General features: G+C 39.4%; 1 protein-coding gene across 2 annotated transcripts in view; it reads right to left on the bottom strand.

Annotated features, from left to right (window-relative positions):
• The window catches only part of COPS2 (COP9 signalosome subunit 2), a 40,928-nt gene that overhangs the window by 14,399 nt on the left and 5,867 nt on the right, over window positions 1-20,662 (bottom strand). Inside the window, exons 2-10 of one of the 2 annotated variants that reach the window (XM_075273351.1) lie at window positions 19,956-20,069; window positions 19,002-19,079; window positions 15,368-15,493; window positions 13,437-13,526; window positions 13,220-13,297; window positions 10,459-10,633; window positions 2,496-2,674; window positions 2,364-2,416; window positions 574-671 (exon numbers count right to left, since the gene is read on the bottom strand). In XM_075273351.1, coding sequence (XP_075129452.1) covers window positions 574-671; window positions 2,364-2,416; window positions 2,496-2,674; window positions 10,459-10,633; window positions 13,220-13,297; window positions 13,437-13,526; window positions 15,368-15,493; window positions 19,002-19,079; window positions 19,956-20,069 — 991 coding nt within the window. The remainder of the gene's footprint in view (window positions 1-573; window positions 672-2,363; window positions 2,417-2,495; window positions 2,675-10,458; window positions 10,634-13,219; window positions 13,298-13,436; window positions 13,527-15,367; window positions 15,494-19,001; window positions 19,080-19,955; window positions 20,070-20,662) is intronic. The other variant, XM_075273352.1, reaches the window with a different exon arrangement.

Genomic DNA, 20,662 nt, shown 5'->3' with positions numbered 1-20,662 from the left:
AGTTTCAGTGTAAAAAATGACGGACAACCCCAGGATCCAATTATAGTCAATGATGTCTACCCGGCTGGGAGTGTAACTTATGGTTTAGCGGTACCCTGACTGACTATTTTATCCATTGTAGTTATTAATTATAGAATCCATCAAACCCAGTAGTAGTTATCCAGTCTGCCTAGCTGCTAAGCAAATGCGCAGACTGTACTGACAGGTCACTTTAACTTGCATCACTGTCTGCCCAATTTAATTGTAATACTATATTGATGCCATCTTAAACAAGTTAAACAATTGTTGAGTGTACCATTACTAGGATCTCTACTGATCACAAGCATGGGGGTCCTGAGTTTCTCAAATGGAATAGAGCAGTGGTGGCATGTGGGTCCGTAGAAGAGAAACAGTACAGCGCTCACTGCAGAACGTGAAGATTGACATTGGCAAAGTAATTGCCAATCCAAGGTAACAATTACGTGACCCACACGAGTCATAGGAGTTTTCTCTCTAAACAAAGTATTAGTCATGTAAGCCTCCACGCTTACCGGTATTAGGCAAACTTTATCTGTAAACAAGAAAAACTTTCACCTTCAATGTGCTCCCTTATAAAGGGGTCATCCATGATGTTGCTGTGATTTGTTTTCAGAATTTTCTCAAACTCAGTGATGTCATTATTTTGATAGGCACTGTTAAAAGAAAAAAAAATTTAAAAAAAAAAAAGACTCATCATATCAAAATCTATAACAAACATTATATTTCCTAGCCCAATGTTATACTACTCATGGAAATGTTGGCACATCAGCTTTTAATTCTGAATAGTAAGATGCCAATTTTCCATTGGCAGCCAATAGGCACAGTATTCCACACGGAAATGGCCAAATGGAGCAGAACAAATTGGGTTGGCCACAAGTTTATATTTTGACACGTCAACACGTGTCAAAAAATAAAACTGTAGAAGCTACATCAACAAATTATTTCATTAAAATGTTACACAGACTGAAGAAACGTTACACTTCTGTTGCAGAGATGACCTGTCAATTTTAGAAAACACTTTTCTTCATGAACTTATTCTGATTTTATTTATTTTTTTAAAACAACTCTGTATTGTGCTGTATAAATAAACAGGCAAGGGGGTGTTACTGCTAGACGGTGACATTGTCCAATAAGTGCCAGGGACATTCTTGCAGGGAAGGATGTGGAGGCTACCAAAGAAATGTTAATCTTTAAGGGGTTTTCCAGGACTACAATTACTGATGGCCCATACTTAGGACAATTTAATCACTATTAGATCAGTAAACGTCTGACAGCCGGCACTGACCAGTTGCTGACAGATTGACAGACTGAAGATATGCATAAGTACATGGTATAGCAGCTGTGCATGGTATTGTAGGGCAATCTCATTCACTGAATAGGATTGAGCTGCAGCATAACCTGAAAAGAGGAATTAGCAGTATTATGCCCGTCCTCTTCACACAGATATTCATTGTTTAGGGATGTTGGGAGTCTAATGACTTTAAATCCATTCCAAGCAATAAAGATCTATCACTGAGCGGTTAAAACAATTATATTCTCATTAACTCTCACTCAACAATTTAGTCTATTTAGATCAGTGGTGCTCATCCTGCAGTAAGAGCCACTGCCACCCATCCAAGAATGAACGCCTGCAGGCGCCATCCTTACATTACAAGTGCAATGAGCATTTCCATCGATACTGATGCAGGCACTCATTGCAGTTAAGGTACCCTGGTGAAGGAGTGGTAAGCTCTGTTCTTTACTCAGGACTGCTCATCTAACAGTAGAGAGTCTAATTAATATAACGGGTACATTAGCTAAGGCTGCACTCGCACAACCAAGTTTCAGCCGTGAAATATAGTCTGTGTGTTGGCCAGATTCACCGACCTGCACCTCATGACAATAAAGGGACTCTTAGAATAATAGTTATCTGTGCTACTAGGAGTCCCCGTCTCCCAACGTCATACTATTCTGTACAGAGTACAGTACAGAATGTTGCTGGAAGGCAGGGACTCATAGCAGCATATATATCTATAATGCTAGGAGTTCCTCTCCCATCATAAGGTACAGGCCAGAAAATCAGGACAACACATGTACAGAGTAATGATAGCTGGGAACCTTAGGGTTAGAGAAAAATTCCAACTCGGCCAGAATCAGGGATGCAGCACCTACTGAAGGATGCAAAGTGTTGATGTTGGTGGTGAAAAGTCCCCTTCAAGTATTGGGACATCAATTGCTATGTTACTCGACCTGCTGTCATATGGCTAAATGCATCTACTTAGCCCTTGACAATGTATGGCTCAGTAACATACAATTTAAGATGTATGGATGGTATTATAGATAGCCGCATACAAGCAATAGCTTACCTTACTAAATTTGTCATTGCTAGAATTTCAGGATCATTTTTGTAAGGTTTAGCCTAAGGGAAAGAAGAGAAATGATTGTAACCAAGGAACACAACCATCAGATGTTCACGCAGCATACAGAAAGAGTTATACCTCCTGAGAGTCAAATGGGTTTATACCAGACTTCATGAGCATGTTTGCCAGGACTAGGTATTTCAAGCACGTTGTTCTCCTTGGGCTCCCAGATTCATCATAATTTTTAAATGCTTCAAAGAAATCTGTGTGGGCCTTCTCAAACTCTCCTTCTCTTAAGTGCATCTTTCCTCCACATTCTGAAAGATAGAAAAAAAATAACACACTCACAATTTGCCCAATATAAATAATGAAGAATACAAACAGCAACTCCTAAGGTAATAGTTTTTACTTCACACAAAGTATAAAACCACAAAAAATACATATATAACACTTTACTGAGACACTGCTGAGGTCCACACCATTAACCCATATAATAAGTCTGTTACTCTAAGTGCTTTGCCTCTTTGTCTTCATTCGGAGAGATCCATAACTATTTCACTTTGTTTCAGGGATTTCCAAGCCACACTGACAGCATATATGCAAATATGGCTAAAATGCAAAGTCATCAAAGTATCAGAGATAGGATGGTGTTATACACAAGGTTTATGCTACATTATTTTTGAGCCAGAGCCAGAAATGGTTCAAAGGAACTTAAAAAGGACCTTTCAGCACCTCTGCCAAGTCCAGCTCTTTGTATCATGTAATGCTGGCCCACCGATATCTGAACAGTTGGAATTTTCTCTCTAGTCCCCACCATTCCCAGAGCAATAAGTGCCGTTAAAATATCAAGCACCAAAACTATCTGGGTCCTGTACTGTCAGGAGAGAAGTGTCCGGAAAGTGAGGGTGCATGATTCTGAGCTGTCACGGCCTACCTCTGATTGGAACTGCAAATCAAATCTCCTTTCTCGTTTCCTGCCTGACAACACCCTTCTGATAGTACAGAGTTAAAATAGCACATCAGTCACCAAAACTAGCAGCACTTAATGCTTGGGAAAGGTGGGTACTAAAGAGAAAATTACAATTTTCCTGTGGGCCGAACGGGAGAGGCCACAGGAAAATAGCCGACGAACAAGCGCAGTCACCACTTTTTTGGACCCAGAGAAGAAGGAGAGCAAGAGAAGAAGGCGGTGAAGAAGACAGAGGCCATCGCTGGAGCATTTTCAAGCAGAACTGGGGATGCCCCCAGTACTGCGAGAAAACTCATTTGAATACGAAATAAAGAAGCAGTCCCTCAGGAACGGCGGCACAGATCAGAATAATAAATGTAAGAGAAGAATGGCCATTCTTAAGGCGACCCCTACATGTATTTATTGTAAAAAGGGTTTCGAAATGATAGAATCCCCTTAAGCAAAAACAGCCACAAAAAGACTGTGTGAGGACCTGCTCAGAGTCCTAGGCAATCATTGCAAGGGTTCTGATTGACAGTTTTCCCCTATGTACCCATTCTTTACTCTCGTATTAACATTATTTTTTGATCCCTTGTTTTTTTGGTTTTACATAAAAATAAAGGAAAGAGACAAATGCCTACACAAAAGGTACCCATTCCTATTTCTGAACTCTGGTTTACATTGGCACTCAATTTTAAAGACTACAAACTACACCAAATGACAGCACGTATGATATATATTATTTTACTCACTTATATAGCACCAGCAAATTCCATAGTACTTTACAGATATTCCAATCACTCCCAAATAAAGCTCAGCATGTCAGTGAATTGTGGGAGGCAACCAGCGAATATACAAACTCCACGCAGATGTTGTCCTTGGCTGGATTTGAACTCAGGGCTCCAGTGATGCAAAGTCATCAATATCAGACTGCAGCACCCCAACCAATGAGGTGCTTGAAGAGATAACTACTCACCAAAGCATAGCTGTGTCATCAACTGATTTTTAGGTCTCCCGGGCATCAGATTACGGCTAATCTAATATTTTAATCCCCGAAACCCTGTTTAAAGGAACTTTAAACAGAGAAAATCACCCCCTTCCATAGTTCCTTCATCATTTGTCAAGCCGAGTTACTATTTACATTGAAGACTCTGGGAAGGAGGAAACTGCTGAAAGACAAATAACTGCAGATGCTATACTGTGAGTAAGGCTGGGATCACACCAGTGCTTGGATTGCATTTGAGGATTCTGTCTCTGAATCCGCTTGAAGAAAAAAAATCAAGAAAAAAGTTATGCAAGCAGGACTTTTCTCTCTGCATTTCGAGTGGAGATGGGCAGAAACTCAATGGACTCCATTAGTGTCTTATGGGGTCTTCGGGTAACCGCTTTACACATGGATTGGGTTTCTGTTTTCCGGGTCCACAAGCGGACATGAAGAACGGAAATCCTGAACACAAGTGTGAACCTAGAGCCAGGGAGCTCTTTTAACACTTATTTTTCAAGATAAGACACTACTCCTATCTCCATAGATTTGTGTGAGTGAAGTGAATATAGAAAAGGACTCTATAAAAGTAAGCAGCCTGAATGAAGATAAGGAAGAAGAGAGCAGCCTAATAAAATGGAAACATTAACATTTAATAAGATGTACTGAAAATGTTTCCATATTCATCTACATTATTGATTTATGAAAAGTTGTTTGAAAATTGGAGGTACGCTTTAAGATGGAGCAGGTCAGAAGGAGATTAACTATTGCTCCTGCAGGACTTTTACAATATCTACAACTATATTTCTTACTTTGCTTTATCATGTACTTCTAGGTTTAATGTTCCTTTAAGGTCTGTGCACCTTGGTACTTATAGCTGACCTTTTCTTTAACACTATCCTATTATTCTATGTGCTCTCTAGAGATAAGTATACAGATTTCACATTGTGCAATAAAAACAAGTAGGCAGTTAAAGTCACCATTTCTAGATTATATTTTTATCTTGCAAAGTCACTTTCCTTCTTCACACAGATAACACTTTACAAATGCATTCTAAGCATATTACCAGGAAGTTCTGAGCCATGAAATGCACACAACATAAAAGAAACCTCGAAATCAGTTGAAGTGGGTGTACATAGAAAGCGGCTACTCAGACACACAGCTCTCACATACATTATATATATATATATATATATATATATATATATATATATATATATGTATATATATATATATATGTATATGTATATATCTCAATAATATACTCGTGGACAACGCCTTTAATGCACCCCTTTAAAACATACCGTATATACTCGAGTATAAGCCGATCCGAATATATGCCGACCCGAATATAAGCAGAGACCCCTAATTTTGCCACAAAAAAACTGGGAAAACGTATTGACTCAAGTATAAGCCGAGGAGGAAGGGGGGGGGGGGGGAAATCCACCATTGCAGATAAAAAGTCTGGTCATGTGCATTGCAGCTTAGTAACTCCATGGGGATCATAGTAATAGCAGTTAACCCCATCATGTCCTTCACATTAACCCCCTGTGTGCCTCACATAAGAGTTACTGATATGTGGGACATATGGAGGTAATAATTAGGTATCTACATAATTAAGGTCCTTCATTAGTACCCTCATGTGTCTCACATATTAGTAACCCTTATATGGGGCACACAGGAGTTAATATGAGGGACATGATGGGGTTAACTGCTATTAATGTGAGGCACATGGAGTTACTTAAACTAAATTAATAACCCCAAATGCCTGATATTAATAGGCAGAGTAACTAAAGGAAGGTCCCTGTGTGTGTCACTTTACTGTAGCTTCCTCTCCTCCATACAACAGACATCTTCCATAAGACACAATGAATCCTGACCACTCATCTGCAGGGTAGATGCTAAATCCTAGTGTGCTAAAGGACCTCTGATGACGTCATGACCATGTGATCGGACTCTGGTGTGAGCGAAGCTACTAGGATTTAGACTCAACCTTATCTTCAGATGTTACATACCAGTGGCTACAGGACCTTTGATGACACCACAGTCACGTGACCTCATGACAAGCCAATCACAGAGCAGTAGCACTAAAGGACCTCCCCCTTCCAGTTTTCTGTGCTCCATGGACCCTGACTCATGTATAAGCCGAGGAGAGCGTTTTCAGCATGAAAAATGTGCTGAAAGTGTCAGCTTATACTCGAGTATATACGGTACTTTAAAAAATATTTATTTGAATTGTGTGTTTCTAAATCCACCTGTAGCACTCTTGTACGAAATTCAAGATATCATAAAGAAGGATAGAACTTACACATATATGCAGGGCTACGCAAACACAATGTAGGTTATGCAGGTTGAAATTAAAGATTTCTTTTAGATTACAGAAAATTGTCATAAGGAAACATTTTGGGCTAAACGTATGATGTTACTATTAAAAACAAGGATAAAGTAACATTTGGAATACAGATTACCCGCAAATATTACAAAGGCCAAATAATGAATGGCCCAGATTTATTAAGCCTTTTATACCAATTTTATGGTGTACAGGGAATAAAAAGTCACAATTATTTGAAACTTTTTAATAACTGCAATACTTTTGCCACTTTCTGGAAGAGGGGGTGTTCTGAAGGGAAATTTAATATCAGTTATGCCAGAAATCTGGCATAAATAACAGGAAAGTGTTCGCCAGCTGCGAACTGACATTTCCGTCCCTAGGTGCATCGCCCGGTAGAGGGTGTGCCTCATTATACATAAGGAGCACACTGTATTAGCTCTTAACATCAGTCTTCATGAGCCTACCTGAATATGATTTAATTAACATTAATCAATTTAAGGCAGAGGCTCCAAGCTGAAGAAAAACTGTTTTTGTTTTTTGCAAATTATGCTGTGGTTTTTTTGAACAAAAGCCATGAGTGGATTGAGCAGAAGGGAAACATATAAGGCTGTGTTCACATCTGCACTGTAGATGCAAGTTGATCTGTCTACTTAATTCATAAAGCTGTTCGCTTGGGGAGCCCCGATGCATTCCTTGTCTTGGATGCCTAGAAGGCATTTGATAGGGTGTACTGGAGCTTCCTCAATGTGACCTTAGTCAGATTAAAAATTACCAGGTCATTTTAAAGGGTAGACCTGTCTCTTAACACTGACAGAACTGGAAATGTGTATAGTTACAGCCACTTGTTTTAGTTTAATTGGTTTCAGGGAAAGGGGGATCTTCTTTTAGATGTACCCAGAGAATTTCTGACCATGTGGAAACAAAACATAAGCAGCTAGAACAATAGAGGTCTGTGTATCAGATATTCAATTGGAATACTTTAAACTTGGCATTTCAGCTGTGAATTTGCCAAAGTGGGTATGCGGTCTCTTAAAGAAATTGTAGATTGTCAGAATTTAAAGGGGCTAAATATATTGAGGACCTGTCTTAGGAATAGGTCAGCAATATCAGATGGGAGGGGGTATAACAGCAGTCACCTGTATTATTAGTTGTTCTCATATGCTGATCTAGGAAATGGAGCAGGTAGCAGACAGCTGCCAGGTTACTTAAACTTAGTTCCCATTGAAGTAGATCTCATCTGTAGTAACCTGGTTTGGCCACTACACAGAGCTGTCTGCTTCCTGTTCCATTCTATGTATCAACTGCTGAGAACAGCTGATCAATTGGGGTCCCAAGTGTTGGACCCCTACTGATCAGACATTTATGACATATCCTTAGCATAGGTTAGCAATATCTTTAGCCTTGAAAAACCTTTTAATACATAAGAATTAGGATAAATTCTCATGGAGGAATTTGTGGTGGTCTTTGGCCTCAAATCTCTATTCAAAAACCAGACTTGTGAAATCCACATCAGAAACCTGAAACTGAGTTGGGCCAATAAAGCATGAACATCACCTTGCGGTTCCCATAGTGATTTAGCCCCAGAAACTACAGAAACATTAAGTAGAACATGAGTCTGTCACCGCCTCCCATTGAAAACAAAAGGCAGAATTTAGACGATATTTAACCCCTTAAGGACCAGGCCATTTTTTGGTTTCGCATTTTCGTTTTTCCCTCCTCACATTTCAAGAGCCATAACTTTTTCATTTTTCAGTTCACAGAGTCACATGATGGCTTATTGTTTGCGGGACAAATTGTACTTTGTAATGGCACCATTCAATATGCTGTGCAATGTACTGGGAAGCTGGAAAAAAATTCAGAATGAGGCGCAATTGGAGAAAAAATGCATTTGCGCCATTTTCTTATGGGTTTAATTTTTACAGCATTCACTGTTTGGTACAAATGACATGTTACCTGTGTTGTACGTGTCAGTACAAACGCGGTGATACCAAATTTATATAGTATTTGAAATTTTTTGATACTTTTAAAAAAATGATAAACTTTGCAAAATAGAAAAAAAAAATTGTGTCATCATGTTCTAACACCTGTAACTTTTTCATATTTCCATGTATGGAGCTGGTTGTGGTGTCTTTTTATGCGGGACAAGATGACGTTTCTATTGATACCATTTGGGGAAAGATCCGATGGTTTGATCACTTTTTATTCAATTTTTTATAGGAGGCAAAGTGTTGAAAAAAACGCTTTTTGGCTGTTTTTATTTTTTTTGCCGCTACGCCGTTCGCAGTACGGGATAAATGTTTTAATATTCTAATAGTTCAGGCATTTTGGAGCGCAGGGATACCTAATATGTTTAATGTTCTTTAATTACTTTTATAGCTGATCTAGGGAAAGGGGGGTGATATGAACTTTTATATTTTTTTTATTTTTTTAATACTTTTAAAAACTTTTTTTTTTTCTTCTGTTACATTTATGATCAGACCCCTTAGGTACCTTGAAACCTAGGGAGTCTGATCGCTCATACTATTCACTGCAATACTACAGTATTGCAGTGAATAGGAAAATCGCAGCACTTCTATTAGACGATGCCTCTGGCATCGTCTAATAGATCTAGTGCAGAGACAAGCCTGGAAGCCTTCAATAGGCTTCCGGCTGTCATAGCAACCGATCACCGCCCTCTTGTGACGTTCAGGAGGGCGGCGATCGGCGAAACATGGCGGCGCCCATGCCGCCGGCGCCGTTTACACACTGCGGTCACGTTTGACCGCAGTGTGTAAAGGGTTAACAGCAGTGATCGGCTCGGGCACCGACCGCTGCTGTTAGTGGCAGGTCCTGGCTGTATGATACAGCCGGCATCTGCCGTGTATGGAGCGAGCTCAGCGTGTGAGCTCGCTCCATACATCCCCATGCGACCCATGACGTACAGTTACCTCAAGGGTCGCTAAGGGGTTAAGGGGGAAAATCTGTCTCAAAGTCAACTCCAGACAATAGGCGAGAATAAACTGTTGCATATAATCACTGGGGAAATAATTAACAAAAAACAATTTATAGTTGAAGCATGGCAGAAAGCCTTGTGGTGGTCCAGCCATGCCTTTTATTGTATCAATCATCTGAGAGCTCTACATACATTGTAAATATGCTGGTCCAATCCAAGAGACTGTCCAGGGGCTTCCCAGAATATTCATATTTAATGTTTGTGCATTATTAACTCTAAGATCTGAGCTTATTCCATACAGGTGTAGGTTGTAAGCAGAAGTGAGGAGGGGAATAACCCTATTGTTTATTGACTGTACATGAACTGTAAGTGTATAATTTGTAAAATACTGAGAAATATGTTGGCGCTGAATAAATAGATATTATTATTATTAATCTGAGCAATGTATGGATTATCCAAGCTCAAGAGCAAGGGAGAAATTACCCTTTTGGGATGACAGATTCAGTTCCCAATGCTGAATACAGATATGTGATTACACCTGTTTCTACTTCTTTAGACACATATGTTCTCCTTTTCTTTCTTTTTTCTGTTTTTAAATGTATTTGTTATTTTCACTTGCTGCCAGAAGAGTAAAGTGGAGGTGAACTTTTGAGTATGATGATAATAAAGACAGCACACCCCATGTTTCTTCCCACCGCTTCACCAATGATTGCTGGCTACAAGTTATCTGCCTGTAGACAGAGCGGATCAATCACTGGTGAAGGTGCAGGGATAGCACCATGCTCATCACTACCTCAGCAGACTCATAACCAGAGGAAACGGAATCATAACATGCTGATCTGAAATGGACAGTCTGCTTTAAAGAGAACTGAATTAAAGTTAAAAGAATCTGTGTCTTCATCTCACCTCTGATCACTCCCATAATAAGAGGATGAGGGATGGCAGATTTGATGTGCAAGGACTGTTCATATAGTGCTTTAAGTTTCTTGTTGTTTTTCTGTGCTGTATACATTTGAATTTCCAAAGCATAGATTTCCAGTAGTTGTGTTCCCTTCTTCAGGTCATCCTCTCCGTCATCAGTCTAGATCAACAAGAAGAAAAGGAGACATTACAAAATGGTTTTCGCGACTCATTTTCTAAAATGACAGAGAACTCCTGAGGGGTGTATGTTTATTTTGACCAAAAATATTACCCATAAAACATATTTAAAAAACTGCCTTCTTATACATTGTTACAATTCTATGTTGTTGCGTGTTTCGGGCAGCATTTGGTATGATACTGTCTGAATTCTGTTGTTCAATGGTATCCAAGTGTTTTCTCTGTGGGTGTGTTTTTTTTGTTTGTTTTTTTTTTTTAGCACCGGACACTAACTGAACCATCTGTAATCCGTTAAAACTTCCATTCATTTCAATGGGATTTTATCTTGTGTCCGTTTACACACAATCTGTCAAAATCCGTTTTTTTCCCAGTGGACAAAAAAAAAAAATCCTACATGCAGAACTTTTGTGTCCGTTTGAAAAAAAAAAAAAAAAGGATTCTTGACGGATGGCAAGTGTCCATTATTTTTATTTATTTATTTATTTTTAACATTGAAGTCTATAGGCAACGGACTTATAACGGACAGTAACTGATAGCCATCAGTTATTGTCCGTTATTTTCTGCACACACTCAAAAAGCAGAAACAAAACAAAAAATACGGACATTATTTTAAAATTAAAATAAAAATACCAAGAGTAACTGATTGTAATTGACACTAAGGGCAGGTTCACACCTGCACCCGGTCTCCGCTTTAGCCAATCCGGCGGGTTTCAGTCTTCTGCCCCGAAAATCTGGAGAGGGGAAGGAAACCCAGCGGTCAGTATTTAAACCCATTCACTTGAATGGGTTTTCAAAGTGAGCGCCCGTGTGTGTCTTCTGCCTTTCCTAGGCAAACAGTTTTTTTTTAACCGGACACAAAGTCCTGCATATCCGACTTTGTGTCTGATTAAAAAAAAACGGTTTTGCTGCGGAGAAGCAGAAGACGCACACGGGTGGTCACTTCAAGTGAATGGGTTTAAATACTGACCGCTGGGTTTCCATCCCCTGTCCAGTTTCTTGGGGCAGAAGATGGAAGCCCGTCGGATTGGATACAGTAGAGACCGGGCGCAGGTGTGAATCCGCCCTGACTGATGCTAGTGTGTCCGTTTTTTCATTGCTCCATTAAATGGATCAGTTAAAAAAAATGGACACATTAACATCAGTTAGTGTTCGTCAATGTCTGTTATGATAAGTGTCCGTTTTTTTTGTTGTTTTTTTTAACGGACACCTTCATAACGGAAACCAACGGTAGTGTGAACCCTGCCTAATAGGTATGATATATCTTTTAGCAAGTTGTTTAATAACTTTAGTTGAAGGAAATTAAACAAAAAAACAAAACAAAAAACAAAACAAATAAAAAAAACACCTTGACTAGCATGGGATCATCACTGAGCATAATAACTGTGATCCCATGTTCCCTTTTACAATGGAGCAACCACTAAGCAGTCTACAGACTGACGAATATAGCCTAGTGCCTAGGTGCCACAGACGCAACCATTGTTCCATTAAAAGTCAGAATGCTGGAACTCCCACACTTATAATCGAACAGCAGTCAGATTCATCATCTTGTGGGTACTTTTCTTGTTTACAGCACACAGAACATAATTTTTTTTTTTAATTCCCTATATCTGTATAATGGTGCTAAATACTTGGTAAAGCACCCCTGCTGTTCTTGGAATTGCACTTTAGAAAGTCCACTTATGTGTTCAGTGCTGGTGGTCAAACACGCCCAGCAGTTCAGTTGCACCCACCTCTCCTCTTGCACATGGCCAGCAGAGTGATTCCTGTGCTGACAAGCTAATATGGTTTCTGCTGCTTCTCACCAGAACTGGACACATGGTGGACATTCAAGTAGGAAAATAACAAAAAAAAACAAAAACAAAAAAAAAAAAAAAACAACCAGCAAGGGGCACCACAACAAGCATGCAACCATAATATCTGGACGCAGGTGCATTTTTAAAAGATTACAGAAATTGAGATTGTTCTATTTCACCTGATCTAACAATGAAATTAAAGGGATCCTATCTTTCAAACACATTTTTTTCTGACTAACATGTCAGAATAGCCTTAAGAAAGGCTATTCTTCTCTTACCTTACATTGTCTTCTCCAATGCTGCAAGAGAACTCTCTCTAGCGCCGCCTCCATCTTCGTCAGCAACGGCCTCAACATCCTCTTCTTCCGGGACATGAGTTTCAGACTTCTAGGCCTAGGGCTGAGCAGACTGCGCATGCCCACAGGCCACAAGAATAGCTTATACAGTATTGTAAGCGGCCATTTTTTCGTGGCCTGTGGGCATGTGCAGTCTGCTCTGCCCGAGGCCTAGAAGTATCAAACCTGCACCGGAAGAAGATGCCATTGCTGATTTGCATACGGACAAAAAACAGGATTTCTACGGAACAGCAGCGCAGAGAAGACAACGTAAGGTAGGAGAAGAATAGTCTTTCTTAAAGCTATTCCGACGTGTTACTCAGAAAAAAATGTGTTTGAAAGATAGGATCCCTTTAACCAGCTAATCTCCATTATCCCGTGTAATGAGATACAGATGTGTTGCATAAAATACAACAAAGTTAGAGAGTATAAAATAATTACCTGACATGACTGGTGTAGCTGACGGAGAATTTTCTGTAGTTTTCCATACTCTTCACGCTCCAAATACAGCTTACCAAGCTGCAAGTAGAAAGCGTCAGATGAGTTCAGCTCTCAGTCAAATTTTATATGCAATCTGGTATTTTTACTACCAACAAACATAAAATAGTGCCTAGCATGCTGCCATCTTTAACTGATATGAGACAAGTTTTCATCTTACCTTTGTGTTTGTTTTGAACCATAACCGATCATTCTTTGCATCTTTCAGAGCTTCAAGTGTTGTTTCATAAAACTCCTGCAAAAGGTCCATCTTGGGAAATAGCACAAAAAAAAGAAAAAACCCACAAAATGTCAATGCAATGGTGCCACCATCACGATTATGGGGAGGTGATAATCCACCTAATGGTGAACCTCTTACAGTTATTAAAGGGTTACTTAAAGGGATTCTGTTAGTGTGATTTGGGGCACTAAACTATCCATAGGTCTTTACGAACCAGGTCTTATGGTCCCAAATCGCCCTGTGTTCACACTGAGTAAACGCTAGTTTATTTTGTAGAGTAAAATTACACTTGTAAATTTTGCTATCCCATTGACTTCAATGATATTTTTTACATGTGTAAAAATACGCCTGTAAAAATACGCCTGTAAAATGTCATTGAAGTCAATGGGAGTCTTATTTTTACACGTGTATTTTGCAAAAATACACACATGTTTACTCAGTGTGAATGCGAGCTACGTTAATAATAATAATAATAATAATAAAAAAAAAGTATACTCACCTATCAGCTATACTCCCAGCACTGGCGCAGATCTTTGGTGAAGACAGAGGGGTACATCTCAGCTTTGGTGCATATGCCCCAGACTTCGGGCACAAGAGAAGTGAAAGTGGGGTGTACATCTCTGGCTTCACTGAAGAACAGTGCAGGTGCTCGGAGCAGCAAAGAGGAGTCAGATGAGACTCATCTCTACATAATCACAAGAATCTTTATTTTTAAAGCAGCAGTGGATTGCATTATAACATGGCAATTTGGGACATTAAACCCCTGGTCAATAAAGACCTGTGGGTCACTCAGTGTTCCAATTTGCCCTGACATGTTCCCTTTAAGACACATTACTGAGGGCTGTCAATAAATCATTTTTATGCATAAACCTTTGGCTATTATCAAGCTGCAGTAGAATAAAATGGTTAGAAACATGGTCCCTAAAGGTGGTCAGACGTATATGAATGGCTTTAATCATTGCTTAAAGAGGACCTTTCACGTTCTTGGGCACATGAGGTGTAATACACCGCTAGAAAGCTGACAGTGTACTAAATTCAGTGCACGATCGGCTGTCCTGTTCTGTGCCCTCGCTGAGGAGCTATCGGGGCCGTTACCGTAGCTATTCAGTGTCAGAAGGGCGTTTCTTACAGTCAGTCAGGAACGTCCTTCCCTCACAGTAGCGTCCATTGCATTGTACTGTGAGAGCGTCCCTTACTGCCCAGTGATGACAGCCAGCCTAACTACAGACACTAGAGTCAGTTTACAATTTGGTGACCCCAGTCTGCTAAGGGTGCAAGTCTTCTCAATAGTACAACAGTCTTCTCTCTAAACAACATTTACATTACCAAAAGGAAAAAAAAAAAAAAAAAAAAGTATGTTACTTATTAGGGCTAGTTCACACTGAGTTTTTTTGCAGGCGGATGTTGACGCAGAATCCGCCTGCAAAAACGGCTCCTATTGACTTCAATGGGAGCCGCTTGCTTTTCTTTCCCACTAGCTAGTAGAGGAAAAAAGAAGCGAGATGCCCTATCTTTCTGTGGCTCGAGACAAGTTCCTGTTTAGGCCCATTCAGGAGCAGTATGCCGCGCAGAAGTTCACAAAACAGAAACCATTTTCTGCTGTGTGAACATACTCTTAGATCTGCACATATAACGTGTTATAAGTATGTGGCAGTAGCTTTTTAGAGCACATATATTATAAGCAGGTTTCCTATTACACATATCCCTAAGGACTACTAACAATCACACATTTATGGGGTACTTCAAGGTCTCCTGAAGACATCTTATAAAGTGGTCCAAAGAAAGTTTTACTTTTAAACGTGATAATAAATCAACCCCATAACACTTTTTTTTTTCTAATATATCTTTTAAACCATCTAAACAAGTCAGACCTGTTTTGAAGTGGAGATGTAGTCAAGGATGGAATTGATAGATTTTTCAGAGTAGTTTCTGGTCACAGCGCTGCGGATGTAGGTTAAGAGCTGCTTGTACCTATTCATCATTTCAGGATAGTTACCCTATTAAAAAAATACAAAAGGATATTGGAGGCAAGTTCTCAAAATACATGGTTTTTATACTCAATCTGAAGACATTTATGTCTGTAATACACTTTATCAATGCATTATGACCTTGCATTAAATTCTGTTATGCTACGTTCACACTAGCGTTCGGCAGTCCGTTCTGTGGTTTCCGTCTTCTGCATGCAGAAGACGGAAACCTGTCAGATCGGATTCGGCCGTGAGCATTTTATGCTCTCCGCCGCGAAACAGGTTTTTTAAAATCGGACACAGAGTACTGCATGTCCAACTCTGTCTGGTTTAAAAAAAACGGTTTCGCTGCGGAGAGCATAAAACGCTCACTGCCGCACATCTTTCAAACCCATTCAAACGAATGGGTTTGAAAGAGTCCTGCAGGTTTCCGTCTCCTGCCTCTGTTTTGTGCAGGAAATGGAAACCTTCAGAACGGACACTGGGCGCAGATGTGAACGAGCCCTGAACTGACAGCACACCAAATCACTGAAAAATCTGTTGATAACTTGTTGTGAGCATTGGATGAACGTTTACAGCATCTCAATTCTCACATGTGTGCCACCACTTAGGCCCTGTTCACATCTGTGTCATGGTTTTTGTTTATTATGGAAACTATGACACAGTGTTGGATACGTCATAAGACAGACACCAACAATGCCGTCCTGGTACACGTCAGTGTGGCCAATCAGGTCTCAGTTAGTGTCCGTTTTGTTGAAGAAAAAAAAAAAAAAAAAGGGCTACAAGCATCACTATTTTTTTCCACCAAATATCAAGAAATCTGCAACAGAAGCTCCTAAAAATATTGTATTGCTATAGCAGGGAATCTATCTCCACATTTATACTGCTTTCAGCAGGGTGTCTGTACTCCGTAAATTTGCCAAGAAGCACTATGACCTGTAAGTCAGCCATATTCATTACACAAGGGCTCTCCCCACCCTCCAGCTTATTAAGGCTACATGTACCTGACAGTGAAAAAAAACACAGATAAAGCGATTGGAGCCCACCACTGATCCCTCTCATTATGGGTACCAAAGTTAAGCAAAAAAACAAGAAAATCCCTACTGTCACTGCCCCAGCGACTTCTACTGCTGGTATAGTTCTCATGTCGCAAGATGACGAGTGTTGTCATGGCAGCCTGCAGCCTTATGAAGGCTCCCAGGCCTGTATTTACTAACTCCCTATTGAGGCTCCTCTATGAGCACATCACTATATGCCTATTGACTACAATACAGTAGTATTGGACTTTAGGAGACAAGCGATCTAAAGTTTCTTAAGTTTTTAAAAATCATTCCCTAAATCTCAAATAAAGATAAACAAAAATAAAACATACCAATAATGCATCTCTATATCCAAAAATGCCTGGTCTACAAACATTTAACAACATTTTTCGGATACAGCAGGAAATTTAATCAAAATTGCCATTCTTTCGCTTCTCATAAAAAAAACCCCCCACATCCTATGCAGTCCCATACATGAAAATATATAAAAATAAGTTATGGGTGTCAGAATGCAGCAACTACAACAACTTTTGCAAATTTATTTATTTTTTTTTGCAAAGTTCCGCTTTTTTTTTTTTAAAGGGGTTAAAAGAAAAAAAAAAAAAAAAAACTAAAAAGATGTGGTAACCCTGGAATCAATCAGATTGCATTTAAAAACGTAAAACTTAATACAAAATCGTGATATAAACTAATCTCAGTACCTTGTAGGGCTGTCAGTACAGGTTACTATGATGTATTTCTTATTCTAGACCGCTGCTCCATTCTTGAAAAATAGTTTGTTTGTTTTTTATATTGGTATGCAAATGAGTAGAAAAGAGCTTTAGGGGCACTACTTTCCGTCAATGGCTTCACCATCTACTGCTCTTCTCTACCCCTTCTAGCTGCCTGACATATCTCTCCTTGGTGTCAGCACAAAGTACTTACTTTACTGTGCATGTCGGACGACACACTGCCACCATCTGCAGCCTTTTTCCCTGACTTCCAGGTCATCATCAGACATGCACAGTACAGTCAGTGGGGGAGCTGTGCAGGAGTTAGCAGCAGCAGATAGTGAAACCCAGTGATGGAAAGCAGCACCCCTAAAGCCCTTTTCTGCTCATCTGCTCAGGGATAAAAGGACTATTTTTATATGAATGGAGCTGTGGTCTTGAATAAGAAATCATTGTAAACTGTGCTGACAGCCTTACAAGGTACTGTGATTAGGTTATATACATTTTGGGCTGACGAACTCCCTTTAACTATGTCAATAAATATAAAAAGGTATACTGTCAGATGAATTATGCTGCATGAACCACATGCAGCATGAAATACTGATAGGCAACGCCGTTGGCTTGCTTGCTAGTTACACACCATGGGTTCTGCAACCCAACATCAAACAGGAAGTTTTGTTTGTTATTTTTTTTTTTTTTTAATAAAGCAAGCAGATTCTGCCGGGAATTTGAAGATTTTTTTAGGCACATTCTGCCAAACTCCTCCATGTGAACTTATCCTTATAAAAAGGTATTCATCTTCAGGATCATATTTACCTACTTGTGTTGGGCTGGTAATTTCAGTTCCTGTTCCAAACCACCTCTACCACTACCCTAGGGTATGTTCACATTGTGGAATGTGGTGTTGATTTTGAGATAGCTTTGCCTCCCATTGTTGTTAACAGGAGGAAGAGATTGAAGAAGGATGCTGAATTAAGTGTTTGGTTTGATCTTGCCACGGATTCCTTGGCTGATGAGCCACAGACCTCTTGGCGCAAGACACTCAGATGATCACCAGCTGAGCCCAATCCATCTGGGACTGATCAGTGAGTGAATGCCATGGCTTTCAACTGCAGGGACTCAGAGAGCTGGAAATTGAAGAGGAATCTGAGGAGCAAGTCCGCCTCTGCTCTTCTTCATTTTGCACCATTTGAATGGGCCCTTAGAGGGGAAAATCCCTTCAAACCTAACTAAGGAAGCCAATATTACATATATGACACACTATCTAGAGCAGGGGTAGGGAACGTACGGCTCTCCAGCTGTTGCAAAACTACAACTCCCAGCATGCAAACTTGCTCTGCTGTTCTTGGAACTCCCATGAAAGTGAATGGAGCATGCTGGGAGTTGTAGTTTCACAGCAGCTGGAGAGCCGAAGGTTCCCTACCCCTGATCTAGAGGCACAACATGTATGAAAACCTGCTAGGTAAAAATTACACTTATCAAGTTGTATAGGAGCCTTTGAAAGGGAGTTTTCCTTCCATCTCACACACTCATTTTCATATAGCCAGAAACTGAAGGACACGCCAAGATCATTGAGTAAGGATTAAAGGGATTACATATATACCTACGGCAAATCTTACACATCTGCTTCAAGCAGTTCTTACATGATTACACTGCAAGTATTATGTCTTGTATGCTTTATTAAGCAATAGCATCAGAGGACTGGAACAATGAAAGTTAGTGCCCCCTAAAACTATTTCATAAACGAAAGAAAGTGTGAAATAAGCTACAATGGTGTTAAATGTTTACCAGTTTGAAGTTTATTTTGATCATCTGTTTCAATGCTTTGAATCCCCATTCTCCCTTTTCACCTTCCAGTTCCAAAACCTAAAAACACATACAAGAAATAAATTTAAAAATATATATACGGTTAAGAAACTAATTTAGTTTAATAGTAATTTTAGCAATTTAGTTTGCTCTTACAGGATACAAAAAACGTATGCAAACTATATGTACTATGATCACACATCAGATGTGCCCAGGAAAACAAAACTTTACTTACATTTACCAGTTTTTATACGGTTTAAGAACATGCCAACATAATGACTGAAAATATGTTTAGAATGAATAGGCACTACACTCCCCAATATGGCAATACCAGGGATATCATAGGGTAACAGTACATCAAATATTTTACAGCAATATAAAACTGAATGATTAAATACAAAGCTTGGTTCAGCGGCTCATGCATGTGCCTTAAATAGGGATAATGGAATAGATGAAGAGTTGATCTGTCCCATTGCGTAAAATTGTCAAACACACTGATACTCTCCTTGTCTGACCAACAAAATATTGATTCTGCAGAATTAAAGTTATTTTCTAGTTTTAGGCTAATATAGATCAATCACTATACAATAAAAAGCTATTGAACCATCAAATTCCCTTTATCTAAAGATTACCACTTGCTTATAGAGAATGGAAACAATCTCATGTATATTCAGAGATTGATAACCCACTATAACCTAGTCCAACCTTTTCAGAGCTGCAGTTTGTTGTGACGTTTCAGTGCAGATAAGTTATGAGTGATGGCTAGCTTGTGCCGCATTGCCTAGAAGGACATAATGCAATAAACCCTCTGTAGTGTAAGCACTATAAGCTCACGATAGAACGCTTCCATTTACTAAAGAAAAAAAAAAAAAACCTACACCTTTTGAATAATACCCCATAAGCACTGTACAGAATAAAAGTAAACTTTCGGCTCACCTTCTGGAAGCTGCTGAGTGCTGCTTTTGGATCATCTTCCTTCAAAGCTTTGGAGTTATAGTACTGATTTTCCAAGTCAACATTGGGCTCAGAGTTGCTGTCTTCTGAGTATTCCTGTGCGGACAACAACAAAAAGAAAACTCAATAGTATCGATCATCTGCAATAGCACAAAACAAAGCAAATATATCAAACTGTGGGTTTATAAACATTGCTGCAATGTGCTATGCACAAAGACACTTTTCTCTTCTTTATGTCATCTCCTTGGTTTTTCTTCCCAATAATGAAAAATACTGTTCTTCAGACAGAAGTGCCTAGAACCACACTGTGTATCTATCTCCATATTCATTACATTTTTTTTTTTTTTTATCAAAGCTGTTTTTGTTCAATTCCAGAAGAATCAGACAAATTGCATGCTTTATTTCAAATGGGCTTTAACATATAACAATTGTTTCTAGGAAACAAGATCTTTATCATATAGAATCTGATAAAGAACAGTGACACAGGGGACTTCATGTGCCGTCCTACAACCTCCTGTACAATGCTCTGCTGTGTAAAGAAGAACTACATAAAATCTCCGCCATATATAAAAATCTATCAAATGGAAGAGACATAATAGTACATATATAGTTTAGTGAACATGCAAAAGAAAGTTGAACAAGGCTACACATAATGTCGACAGTGAAAATACAACCATGTTGGTTTTTTT

Source organism: Leptodactylus fuscus, chromosome 5 (genome assembly GCF_031893055.1).
Source record: "Leptodactylus fuscus isolate aLepFus1 chromosome 5, aLepFus1.hap2, whole genome shotgun sequence".
NCBI classification, from domain to species: Eukaryota; Metazoa; Chordata; class Amphibia; order Anura; family Leptodactylidae; genus Leptodactylus; species Leptodactylus fuscus.
This window is presented reverse-complemented; position numbering and strand designations above follow the sequence as displayed.